Source organism: Canis aureus, chromosome 33 (genome assembly GCF_053574225.1).
Source record: "Canis aureus isolate CA01 chromosome 33, VMU_Caureus_v.1.0, whole genome shotgun sequence".
Lineage (NCBI taxonomy): Eukaryota > Metazoa > Chordata > Mammalia > Carnivora > Canidae > Canis > Canis aureus.
In genome coordinates this window covers 23892892-23906858 of record NC_135643.1, presented here as the reverse complement: position 1 = coordinate 23906858, position 13967 = coordinate 23892892, and the positions used below count along the sequence as shown (strand labels likewise).

The 13967-nt window shown below is 35.2% G+C and overlaps 1 protein-coding gene and 1 long non-coding RNA gene across 7 annotated transcripts in view; one reads left to right on the top strand and one right to left on the bottom strand.

The window, feature by feature from the left end:
• The window catches only part of LOC144303762 (uncharacterized), a 135159-nt gene extending 125979 nt beyond the window's left edge, over nucleotides 1-9180 (top strand). The window contains exon 10 of one of the 4 annotated variants that reach the window (XR_013370743.1): nucleotides 9051-9180. This is a non-coding gene — a long non-coding RNA (uncharacterized LOC144303762). The remainder of the gene's footprint in view (nucleotides 1-9050) is intronic. The other 3 variants (XR_013370747.1, XR_013370741.1, XR_013370751.1) reach the window with 3 other exon arrangements.
• Nucleotides 1-13967, bottom strand: part of BANK1 (B cell scaffold protein with ankyrin repeats 1) — a 281320-nt gene that overhangs the window by 29295 nt on the left and 238058 nt on the right. For 2 of the 3 annotated variants that reach the window (XM_077882140.1, XM_077882138.1), the window contains exons 9-10: nucleotides 12151-12450; nucleotides 7751-8053 (exon numbers count right to left, since the gene is read on the bottom strand). In XM_077882140.1, the coding sequence (XP_077738266.1) occupies nucleotides 7751-8053; nucleotides 12151-12450 (603 nt within the window). The remainder of the gene's footprint in view (nucleotides 1-7750; nucleotides 8054-12150; nucleotides 12451-13967) is intronic. The other variant, XM_077882139.1, reaches the window with a different exon arrangement.

Genomic DNA, 13967 nt, shown 5'->3' with positions numbered 1-13967 from the left:
AACCACAATGTGTAAACAGCTCCTTTGTCTAACCAGCAAAAACAGGTTAAGAGAATATTCAATCATATCAGAAGTCACACTGGCTAATCAAACTGAAGCTCAGAGGAGAGATGTAGCTTCTTTGCAAATTGACCAAGATAGATTGAGCACTGTAATTGGCTTAAAACCATCATTGCATTTTGTTAGCAATAGTTATAGGTTATTAATTTAAACAAATTTATCAAATATAGGCCACCACATTTGAATAGGCACATTAGGGTTGGCATGGCCACAGATAGTCACATCAGCCACATGCTATGAAGCCTGTCCATCCAAAACTAGTTTACTGCCTGGGAGATATATGTAGTCAGGAGTTGTGCTATTCTTTTTTTTTTTTTAAGGAGAATACTGCAAATGGTCAATTAGCACACAGGAGGTCACTGAAGTGTTTAAGCTTACCTCTGAGATTGGTAGGGAAGGAAAGTTGGAAATCATATAAACTACCAGAAGGAAAATGGCATAAACACTCTAATTCAATGGCAATATCAATTTTCTCCTAAGGAGAAAGCATGAATTTTCTTTCCAATTTGTAATGGAAACTTTAAGTCTAATAATGTTCCCATAAAAATTTTCTTCCCAAACAGAAAACCTTACTATAAGTTATGTTTTCCGTGTCTAAGGAAATTTTTACTAGAGTAGAATATAAACTGTTTTTATTTGCATATTTATTCCTTTGATGCAAATAAGAATATTTCTATTCTAGAAATGTTTCTTATTCAGGAAGTTGAGACACTTCAAAAGACAGAGCAGTTGGTTTATGGAATTCTGTGTAATTAGAGCTTGAGGCCATTTGCAACGAGTTTATTAGTGAAATCTCCAATTCATGACTGGGCAGGCAGGTCCTCCTTCGTCTTGTTACCAGGCAGGCAACATGTATTGAACACCTGTTGCTTGCATAGCCCTGGACTGGGGATTTATCTCCTCCCATATGACTTCATTTAGGTTCACTGGCTGATTTTTTTTTTTTTTTGACCATTTGTATTCAATGATGATATAAATGAAGATATTACTCCAGTAACATCCTAGTAATTTTCCTTTCGTTTTTTTAAGAGAAATGGTTTGGGTTGTTGAGAAGCCTCTATAATACACTAGAAACTATGATGAGTTCATCTTTTGGTTCATGGTTGGTGATTACCCAAAAGAATTTCTGTGACTTCTCTTTTTATCCCTTTATTAGGAAATGTTGCTATCTTAAGAGGTAACCATTGGACCTGGTCATGCTTACTTTAACAGACATTAAATACTAATTTTGCTATTAAGACTCAAACTACAGAAATGCAGATTGAAAACTCTAAAAGGACAGGGCTGTCCCACTTGTTCTATGTAGTGTTCAGTATTGATAGTTAATAAATACCTTGAAAAAGTCGTGCAAGATGAGATATTGGCATATGAAACCCAGGCAAGAAGCAAAAAACACAACGACTGAAAAGATCTAGCAAGTCCTATCTCATGTCCGTGTATACAGAATACTCTCCTTCATACCATTTTTGCATCCCACTCTGTGCTAGCTACTGTACATGTGTCATTTCAATTCCCATGAATAATTCTATGCAGGAAGTTTTATCATTCTTTATTTTTTTAATGAAGTAAGACTATGTAAGTTGTACAAAGCCACACAACTTTTAAGTGGCTAAGTCATGATTCAAATTCTGTTTCATCCAGTTTCACAGTCTTCATGAATTTTATTCCACCATGCTGCCAATCCCTCAGAGGAGGTTCTTCTCAGTGAGCCAACCCCACAGAACATCTTATTTTTCTCCAACTGCTACATATTTAGAGGAAAAAAGATATACACACTGAAAGTGCTGGTGAAAAAATATTGTGAATTTAGGAAATCTAATGTGAGAAAAAAGACAACTTGTGTGGGTAGCTATTTGATACATCTATGATTTAATGTTCAAATGACCATTCTCTGAAGTATTCTATTCAGATGTTTACTTTGTCTTAACAATGGGCACAACCTATGTCATGGTTTCTCAGCCTTGGCACTATTGACGTTTTGAACTGGGTAATTATTCATGATGGGGCCTTTCTTGTGCCTTGTAGGAAGGATTAGTGGTACCCCTTCCTCTGTACACTAGATGCCATTAGTGCTGTCCCAGTGGTTATAACTGAAAATGTCCCTAAACATTGCCAAATGTCTCCTGGGAGGCAAATCATCACCAGTTAAGAACTAGTATTCTAGGCCAATTAAATTTATTACTAAAGAGATATTTAACAGAGATGCCATAAGCATCAAAATTTAAGGGGAGAAAGACCAGAACTCACTCTGCTGTTGAATGAAAATTGAAGCACTTGATAATATTTGCATTTATTTTCACATGTAACATAAATCTTTTGATGTCAATTTACACCACAGTTGATTACTCTTTCTCCCTTCACTAACATGAAGGAATTGAATTTCTGGAAGATGAGGCTGGAAAAGTTCTTCATTATTATGCCAACACTCTAACAGATGGTCAGTAAAGCCCTTCATAGGTTTAATTCAATGTTTCTGTGATATGCTATTGTGAGAAAGACAAAAAGAACCAATCAAAAACCCTGGGTTACATAGCCAGGCTTGATTCCTTCTGAAGGATAGTGAGAGCACAGGTCTGAACAGTTGTACCAGCACCTTATCAAGGAAAGGGGAGCGGCAGAGAATCTCAGGGGAGTATACAGGGACATTGGGTTTACAAATAGAATAAATATGTCCCCTCTGTTCTGAAAGCACCTGTGATATACATACTAAGTCCTGAAGCTAAATGGCTCGGACAAGGTCACCCTGCCAGAGAGTAGGATCCAAGGCAGTTGACCTAAGGCCCACTTTAATCCATTTGACCACATTTCTTCACTAATGAGGACAGAGACCATTCTATTCTGTTACATATACAATGATACAGATTAATTTTCCTAAGAGATTTTACAAGGTCTTTTTTTCTGTTTGCATTTCAATTACATTGTATGTGATCAATTTCAAGTATAAATGAATTGCAAGTGGAAAATTTCTGAGAGCAACTGAGTTGTACTTGACATTTTAGGGCCCCAGTAGTTGAGTAGCTCTCAAAAAGGTCATATACAACTTTGTTGCTCTGCAAAATGCCAAGGGCAACTCAGTAGCAATTGAAAATGGAAAGGGAAATTACATTCTACCCCAAAACCAGCAACACAGACTCTGAAGGATCTTTGTTCTACTAATTGTGTGAGGGTAAAAAAAAGAAATTGACCATTCATGCTGCAAAAGTTTCCCCAATAGGCAGTCATCTCTTTGCATGATTTATGGATATTCTTTTACTACCAATCTATATGCACTACCAAAATGTTCATTTTCTTCCTTGATTAGTCTTAATCAACAATTCTGTCATTAAGGAGGACTGTAAATCCATATTAATTCCTCCATATTCTTAAAACTTAATGAATGATCCTTTGCCATATCATAGGGAGAAAAAGGTGGGAGAGAATGCAACATCTGAAAGCATGTGGACTTCAAAAACCTTTCATTTAAGAAAAATGAATTATTCTTTTTGTGGTTGCTCACCCAAAATTAGGCTTAGTATAACAGGAATGAAATAAACAATCAGAAACACAGCTCTTAATAAAATGAACCCTGGGTTTAGTTTTGCATTAATAAGTTATATTTCTGGGGGCAATGGTGGAAATAGAATCCCTTTCTGCTATGTTATGCTGTGTGAAAGTGGTTAAACTGCTTAACTCTATGTCAATATATATCCTAGAACTTTGTCCCATTTTGTATGAATTCCCCTTTTCACATTAGTAGTACTTCAAACATAGGATGGTTTAACTGTTAAAACAAATACTGTATGATTTCACTTATATGTGGAATCTAAAAAAAATGAATGAACAAAAAGAATCAGACTTGTAAATATAGAGAACAAACTGATGGTTGACAGAGGGGAGGTGTGTGTGTGTGAGGGGGGTTGCATAATGGGTGAGTTGGAGTATGCCATCCTTCCTGTGTGGATCTGTTTGGCAACATGGAATCTCTGGGAATCCCCTATTATTAGGATTTTATGGAGCCCTCCTCACATAGGTACTATTGACCAAGAAGTTTGTGTTCAGCCCTTCTCCCTTCTCAAGAAAATGGGGGTCTGGGGCTGAAGATTCTAAGCCTCTATCATGGCTTGGTGTATTTGATGACCAACCCTCATCCAGGAGCCATTCAAAAGCCTATTCAAAGTTGCCTCATTAGAGCAAAAAACACTCCTTGTCATCCAGGAAGTTACCAAGGTTTCAGGAGCTCTGTGCCAGGATCTGGGGGTGGACACCAATACACACGTTTTCTACTATCTTGCAAAAAACCAAAATGATTTTCCTGTATCTCTCTGGTTTATTTGCCTAGTCTCCTTACCAGTACTTCCTTGCATTTCTGAAGTAGTTGGAATTCTGCATCTTTCATTCCTCTTCCATCTCCTATTCTACACTCTTCTTTTTTGGCAACATATTCTGGATGTGCCAACATCCTCTACTACTTCTGTGTTCCGGCAAGAGTGGGGGCAAATTAATGCTCTTCTAATTGAATGGATGACTTTCTGGGAAATGATGGCAATATTATTTAATACAGCTGCCTGAGCTATGAAAAAAAAAAAAAAAAGAGGAAAGATGTGATGGAAGACTTTTACCCTGTGAAATGCAAAGAACATCAAGAAAGAATTAGCTCATGAGACAATTTTTCCTAATGTGGGAACAGAATGGTCAACAATCAATAACATAAAAGGAAGAGGCAAGCAAGTATATCCCAGTGAAAAAGGAAAGGAAGAAATAATGGAAAGGAACTTTGGTGACCTCATTTACAGTTCAGATTTTGCTATTGAGTTGGGACATGGAGCCAAAACCTGTAACTGCTTTTATATACTTAACTGCAAAAAATATGAAAACAAAAATCCTGCATATTATAACACAGGTTGCTGTCTGCATATAACATGAATGTAGTGAGAGTAATTTATGTTATGTAATTGAATTAGAAAGATTTCTTATAAATGCTGAAGGGTGTCAAATGTGCAATAAGTAGGTAAGATAAATAGCTTTTAAAATTTCTTAGAAACTCAAGATTTCTAAGATTTTTTAGAGTTCCTGCATATATGTATGTGTGTGTATGCAAGTGTGTGTGTATATGTATGCATGCGTGTGTGTGTATGACAAATGTACCATTGACATGTAAGGTATTTACTTAACACACAGAGATTTTATCACCTGGTACTCAATAAATCTTTATGTAATTAATAAATGAATTAAGTGAAAAATCATCACAATTCTCTTATTTAACATGAGATTAGCTGTAAGTCTAAAGCAGTCATAGTCCAAATTCCTTCTCTAATGAACTGAGGCAACTGGCCAGGATGGAAGGTTTATTTTTTGGAGAAAGAATAAAGCAGTTCTGGCCATGAAACATGAGGCACCATGAGCCCAGGAGTTATACACTGGACTGAACAAAGGGACTTGAATTGTGCATTCTAAATGGTGAAATTTCCCAGTCTTCTTCCCATGCTCTGATCTCTCAAAGTTACAGCAACCAGATATATACAGTAGGTTGGAGTTTTGGATTTTATTCTAGGTAAACTGAAAAGCATAGGAAAATAGATCTAAATAAACTAATGTGGGGTAATTCAATGCAAAATTTGGTTACCTCCCCATTACCCTACAATGTAGTCCACAGTTAACAAGTTGAGTTTCCTTTTAGGTTTTTGGTGCTTCATTCTTACACATAAAAGCACAGCTAAGATATTTGATGGAAGTATTAAGCATTCTAGACAGCATAAACAGCAAACTAAGAAAACAGAAATAATATGAAAACTGCAGAAAAATTAAAATCACAGAAATCTGAAAAATCAAAGCAAAATGAAAGAAAATGAATTATACTGCCCTCAGCACTGCCAAAGAAGAGATAATAATGATGTAAAAAAAAGAAAACAAATAGAGAACAAGAAAGAGTTCGTGGAAAATAAGAATATGACAGCCGATAGAAGAATGGGAAGATAAAAAGCAAAAAACAAAACACCCCAAAATGGGAGTCTCTACTTGTGGTCCTGAGAATTCTCCAAGGATTGGGATGTAGAGGACAAAGTGCCACTGTAGAAATTTCTTTTTTTTTGTTTTGTTTTGAAATTTCTTTAATACAACTAAATTCTTGTGTTGAGCTGTATCTATATTCTGTCTTTAAAAAATATTTAGTGGGAGATAGTATCCCTGCCTAAGAGCTAGTAGCAACCTAGAAGTCACTATATTAGACAATCTAAGAATTTCTAATTATAGCTATTCCCTGCCTTAATAATCTAGATAATTATTCCAGTTGCCATTTTATTTCAGCTGACACATTTATTAATTTGTTATTTTCTGATTTTAAATAGTTTCTTGAACATTATCAGCAGTAGATCACTGTTGAGTAAATATATTGTGCACTGGTACTTACATATACTTGCTAAATTTTCTTGTACAAATTTCTTTTTTTTTTTTTAAGATTTTATTTTTTTATTCATGAGAGACACACAGAGAGAAGAAGAGAGAGAGGCAGAGACATAGACAGAGGGAGAAGCAGGCTCCCTGCCAGGAGCCTGATGTGGGACTTGATCCCAGAACCCCAGGACCACAACCTGAGCCAAAGGCAGATGCTCAACCCCTGAGCCCCCCAGGTGCCCCTTTTGTACAAATTTCTAATACATAATGCTTAAGCGATTGAATGGTTTCTTTTGAACATACTAAGCACAGACGAGTAATTGCTTCGTTGGGTAGGTTTGTGGTTTATATTTAAATGCTCTGTTTGTGTACTTGGTTTAAATTGTTTGAATGTATCACCTATTGGTTCTCAGCTTTAGTTAACCCCCAAACATTTTGTTAAAAAAATCTCTAATAAAGGGTCCCCTTGTACTCTGGATATTTATATTTATTTGCATATCTGTCCACAAGGAACTCTTCAAGAATGAAGAAATTGTTTTATCCCATTTTCTCAGCCTCTGGGATGGTATGTTAGTCCAAAAAAGCACTCAGTGCACATGTATGCAATGTACTGATAAATAAAAATCATCTCTAAGACACTATGGACTTGTGGAATACATCAAACCATAACAGAGTATACAAGAGTGCCAGAAAATAACAATAGTGTAAATATACCCTGCTGGGGCTATAGATATAAAAAAGCTCAGGGATTTGTTAGTTTTTTTTATTTAGGTTCAACTGAGTAGAAAATGAGAAAGAAGAATTAGAGTCTAAAATGAAGTTGAAATTCAATGACAGATGAAGTGAATCTTAATTGTTGGGGTGCTGTGCAATTATCAGAGTAATTGGGATTGCATGTCTGGGATTCTAGTGCTCAGAGATTTTTAGGTTTTAAGTGGAATTAGGAGCAAAAAATAGAGTTGGGGCAAAAAGTAAGGGGAATACCTCTTTTCCTGTGTTGCTATTTATTCATAGGAATTGAGCTTCCCTCTTATAGAATTATAGGAAAAATTCCAAATAGAATTTCTCCACACAAGTCATGGTTTCATGTTCTTCGGATAATTTATCAAAACTATCCTTCGAAGAATTAGAAACCAGAACCTTACCCATTATTTTTATTTTCCTTATTTATTGTGTTTCTAAATTAAAAATGAGCCAATACAACTCACTTATGACCTTAAAAGAATTTTTCATCTTTGGGGCTTTTGACCCCACTAAAAGGAGGACAATTTCTCTGATCCCCAAACACGTACACACACATACAGAAAACAAAAAACATTACCTTGAGCTATGTAAGGTGTGGTTTCTTCTTTTGGAGGGATATTTGTGGGTCGAGGTGTAGGGGCAGGAGGTCTGTTTATAATAAAAGATCGACTCCCAATTTTTTTCTTTGTGCTCATATTGGCTAGTATCATATCATATTCACTGTCTTCAATCTCAGCAAATGTGTATGGATCTTCCTCCTTCTGCTCCCTTTCATCTTCTTTCTTTTCTTCTTCTTTGGGTTCACCTCCTATTTCTTGTCTTGCTCCGAGATCACAGCAATTCTGACCTCTTTCCATTTGGCCTTCTACCATTTTCCCTGCTTATGAAATATTTAGATGGTGGTTACTCTTCCATTATATGCAATATTGTTCATGTCCATCTATTGTTTTCTTGAAACTCCCCCCCAAATAATTTACATATTGTCTCATAAATTTAGAAAAGAAAAGTACACCATATAATTTATTAACCTATTCTCCTGCAATTTTTAATTGTTAGCTTTGTTTTAAAAAAGTTTGTTTGGGGTGCCTGGCTGACTCAGTCAGTAGAGCATGTGACTCTTGATCTCAGGGCTGTAAATCTGAGCCCCACATTGGGTGTAGAAATTACTTAAAAATAAAATCTTAATAAAGTTTGTTTAAAACACAACCTTTTAGGAAAACATATAAATAAGCATATAAGTATTTGCCACATAGTTTATAAGGGATTTAGTATCATAAAATTGAGTGATAAAACTAAGCCTCAAATTCCAAATGCTTTGAAAACTTGTTTTTCAAGTAGAATATGCTAATTTTTTTTTTTTTTTTCACTTGAAGTCATTTTACCTTTCAAAAGGGCTTGCACTGGGTATTTTGCCTAACATTCAATTTCTCTGAAGATGACAGGAGGAATAGCCAAATGTTCCATTACTTGGTTTCTTACAGTTAAGTCTCACTGTGGCTTGACAAACTGAGCTTCAAAAATGCAACTCTTGATTTCTATAAGCCAGCATGAACCTTATTCTTAGATAAAGAACACTGAAAGTAGGGTTTGTGACAAGATGGAAAGGATAATCAATGACTTGAAGATTAAATCATACGAAAAGAATAATATTTTATGGTTTTAATACTTGGAAAATCTTTGCATATTTTTAAAATAATGTATTAAAATATTTTAGTAGTATTTAGGAGACTAAGGTATCACCTACTTTGGTTAATGAATAAGTTGGAAATTTTTTTGATAGCTCTCTAACACAGTAATGAGAATTTTATTAAAAATTAGACTTCTGGGATGTCTGAGTACAAAGTTGGTTAAGTATCTGACTCTTGTTTTTGGCTCAGGTTGGAATCTCATGGTCGTGGGACCAACACCTACTTTGGCCTCTGCAATCAGCATGGAGTTGGACTGAGACTCTCTTTCCTCTGCCCTTCCCCACCCATGCTCTTTCTCTCTCTGTTTCTCTAAAATAAATAAAATATTTTAAAAAATAGACCTTTGACAGATGTTTTACTTAAAGCATTAATGAAAACAATAAAATGGAAAGAATTTCAGTTATCGAGTGAAAAATCCTTGCCTTTCTTGGTTGTTCTGAGAAATTCATGCACACGAAATGAGGGAGAACTATTCTCCTTCCTCTTTGGTGATAATCTGACCAAAAAATTTTAGGTTACTTATGGGTATTTCAGTGGAAAAATGTAGAAACTAAGAAGACAAGTTGTAGAGTGGAATAAAAGTATATTATCTTAAGTAGGTCAGCAATGGTTTTGGGTAGGCTCATGAGGAGAGGCCAAGATCCTCCCCCAATAGAGTCTTAGATCTGATTGTTTCAGTTCGTTTAAGCCAAGAAGTACTAATGCCTAAATGCTTAGCACTAACTTTCAAATCAGCACGACTTGCCTCTCTCCCTGTGAGTAATATGGTACTGAGATTTTGACTTCATGACTTCTGTTTCACTGACAGCGTAACAGGTGAAACCAGATTAAGTGTGTGGGAAACATTTTTACAGTGTTTCATTTTTAGCGGAATGTGTCAACTATCTTACTTTTATCAACCCATTTCCTGAGCTGTTAACTCCCTTTGTTTCTCCACCCACCTTCCTTCCCAACTCCTTCTAAAGTTGGGCTTGCCCCAGAAATAACACATTTTACTTTTCTATTTCCCAATGTATCAGATTCTACTTTTCACCTCAGAGTGGGGTCTGAGCATTCTTAATTCAAGTTGTACATTAGCAAATAAAGATAAAACTAAATCACTCCTATCATTCTAATTTTTGAAGAAAAAAAAAACAGAGTAAGACGTGTAATAAAAGGAAGAATCTTAAAAGCTGAGGAAGCCTGTTTACAGAAGTATTTGATACATTCTAATTACAGGGTCTGTGGTTTTGGGTCTGAGTCAAGGGAGGGATGTTAGTGATTGTTGCCTTGCAAATGTGTGGTGAAGATAAAAATGGACAATGTGTTCTTTATAAACTAAAAAGTTTTCTATAGTGTTTTATATTATTGTTTTCTCCAGTGACTATGCCCATAAATCCATTAGGGGGAATCTGATGCTCAGGACGTGAGGAAGTTACCTCTCTTTTTTGGTAATTTGAGGGTACATGGAAACTAGTCCTAGAAGACAATTCTGAAGGTATCACTAAAGTCTAAGAAGCCATACAAATTCTCTGGCAAAACAAAGCAAAACAGTGGTAGCTTCTAGTCTTACTTTCAAAGACCTTAATCAAACAATTTTAAGAAAAAATACTGACATTTTATTATCCATTTATAATACTTGCAATATTAGCCCTTATGAAAAGATGAGATTAAAAGTAACACTGCATAGAAAATGTAAAAGTAAAGTTTTAAAATAAAAAGTGGGGATTTTTGTTTTATTTTGCTTTTTGTATTTGGTATTTTTCAGAAGATATATTAGCAAACATTACAATTCTGGTTTTAGATATCTGGTGAATGCTCTCTACAGAGTAGTTTTAGACCTCCTAACCAACATACTATATACAAGAATTTACATTAGGGAAAATATGATTCATTATTAGCTCCTTTAAGAAATTTAGCCAGATAAAAGACAACTTTGCCTTCTTAACACTTTATTTTAATACTTATATAAAATTATTCCCTCTGTAAAAAAGTGAGAAAATATATCAGAATGTTATTGTCAGTGTACTGCTTATCTATGTTTCTCTCTCCACCCCCAGTATTGATTAACCTACTTCACTCATCTATCACAATGGACTATAAGAGCTTGGCACATAGTAGGTAATCGATAGATATTTGTTGAATGGGTGAAAGAATCAGAGCAGTACCCATTAGGTTTTCCATACTTTCCAGTAAGAAGGATTTTTCATCTCTAAATACAGTGTATAACCTTAGTAAAAGGTTTATTATGTTCATCAACTTGAACCTTTATAGAAATAAGACCTTCAATGATGCAAATGCTGACTTTCAGGGCTTCAAAATTCATTTTTTTGTTTTTGCTTTTGTTTTGTTTTGTTTTTCAAAATTCACTTTTTTGAACATATTTATACACTTTATAGCCCTCTAGGACTCAACAGCTGTGAAGTATAATGACAAATGGAATCTTAATAATAGATATTTCTTTCATCTTTCTCATTAAAGTTTCATTGTAAGAGCACTTTTTGAATGTGGAAAGTGTGTATAAAATAGTGATCAATAAAGTGGATGATAATTAGTGACTGTAAGGGTAAACCTGGAGCTGGAAGTCTGTCAGGCTGTTGAACACTCCAGCCAGATAAGCCCAATATGGAAGGTCCTCTTGAAGGTACCTGCACCACCCATCTCCCCATCACATTTGTAATTCTTGCATTTGGGAACAAATGTGATCATAGCCATTTAACTGTTCTCCCATTTTAGCAATATATTGTTGAGTGTCCTTAGACTTTGGTCTCAAGGCAGTGTGCAATAAGCCCTTTACCACTTGCTTCCCCTGTTGCTACCAGTTTAGTAAAGTGCCCAAGGTCATTTTCAAATCTGTAAAACATTAGCCTTTTCCTTTTGCCAGACGACTAGGAGTACTTTTTAAAAGGAAAGTTGTCATTTACTTTTCCACATGATGTTTGAGGCTCATTTTATGTGGAGCACTACAAACTCCTTCCAAGCTTTATTGTTTTACCTCTTTAAAGCTTTGTAATGTAGACTGTTCTAGAAGAAAGGGAGACAGAAAGGTGGAGAGAGAGAGAGAGTGAAGGGAGGGAGAAAAAAAGAAAGAAAGAGATAGAGAGAGAGAGAGAGAGATAGGGAAGGAGAGGAGGGAGTGTGAATTAGTGTCAGGTATCTCTTGCTTGATTTCTGAGGCCTTAGTTAAGGAATAGTAGGAAAGTTGCTCTTGGTTTTTGAAAGTTGGTCTTCCCTGTAACAGATTTGTCACTGCACTATACACTATGGAAGCCCGTCAGACTCGTGTTGTTGTTTTAAACCTTAAACTTACCCTGTAATGTGCAGTGAGGTTGGAAGGCAGCAGCTACAGGTCGTGGCGGGGGGAGAGGTGGTCTGTTGCTCATGAGTGGCTCTTGTGAATTATTTTCTGGATTGTCTCCAGGAATGAACACATACAAGTCATCATCGTACTGGTTTACAGAACTTCCACTGCCAGCCTCTGCTAAGCTGTGCTCAGTCTCTGTGCCTGATTCATTCTGGTTTTCTTCTGCCAATTCATCTGCCTCAGCTCCTTCTGCACGTTGCCTGTATGTCTGCCTGCTTTCGTGATGAAATGCTGGGTTCTGTATGGCTGTTTAGGATGAACATAGTAGATTTCATTTAAACACACCATCTGGAGGCATTTTGTATTTTCTAATTTCGTACAGAAGTGGTAGTACTGCTAATAAAACTTTTATGATCTGATATGGTGGAGAGCTGACAAATGCATAATTTTAGTGAATAGTCATTCTTGGGCTTTTAAAATATTTACCAAATGAACAGTTAAAGCTTCATTATATCTTTCTACCTTTCTATAATGACTCACTCATACATACAATAACATTTTGATTCTCTAGGGTTATTGTTTGAGCAGATTCATACATATGTCTGTATTATTCCTTTTTTATCAGAATACAGTATAACTGACCTAACAAGTAATAAGTAAGCTATGGAAAAGGTAAATACAAAGAATAAAATAAACCTTGACTTGCTTGTAAATAATGCAACAAAAGTGAATCTGTGATCTTAGTTATTATTTTAATATAATATAATTATCACCATTTATATCCCCAATTATAATTATCACCAGATTGTATCTTAATTCTTGAAGATATTACTTGAGGGAAGTGTTAATATTTTTTGGTGGAGAAGGCATCCAAATCACCAACAGTAGGTGAATCTTTCTAAGACTCAGTTCAGTCACCTATAAAATATATCCAATTCTGAAACTTAACCAAATAATACAAGTTCCCTCCATCTTAAGAATCATGATTACATCTTTTGTTTTTATAGTGTACATAATAAATACATTTTAGTAGGAAGAATTGAAAAAATATATTATAATGCAATAACTTTAAGTCTTACAATTTTTTTGTTTAAATTTTCTGTATGAAAAGTCTGCTTTAAGAAAAGATTCACAAAATTTTAAGATGAACTTGGAATCCCTATATTGGAGGGAATATGTGAATTGTTGTCATTGTCAGTGCAATAGACAAGCAGATGATTATTGTTTTGAAGTGTTGCTAAGCTGAAATATAGTTAAAGAAGCCAACTGGCAGACTATGGAGAAAAAGTACCTTTTTTTTTTTTTTTTTTTTTTAACCAATAAAGAGTTACTCTGTAGAAACTTTTCAGTTATGAGAAAAAATTAGTCATGAGGAAATATTGTGCCTATGATGGTACCCATATTTCTACATGGAATTTAATTTTTTATTGTTCTTTCCTTTCATGTGAGAAGAAAGATATTGAGTTTCAGTACTAGAACTGCAGACCAAGATTCTTTAATTAGCAGCCTGAGCAGAACAACCAACAGAATGAGAGCTCTTGCACAGATCTCATTCATCTTTCTACCTTTAATGTGAAACACTGAGCTTGAAATAAAGTAGTCTCTAGAAATGCTGATGGAATAGATGATGTAGTGGCTGAAAAGGATTTATTGCTCAGGATAGTAAAGGAATTTCACTATTTCTGTCAAATTGATCATCAACTTAGAATTACACTCATGCTATAGGAAATCACTTGTAGCCACCTATGTTTATGTATTCAGTGTTTACATCTTAAACAACAGAACCTCCTTGCTCCTTGCCAAACATGTCCAGACCTAGAATA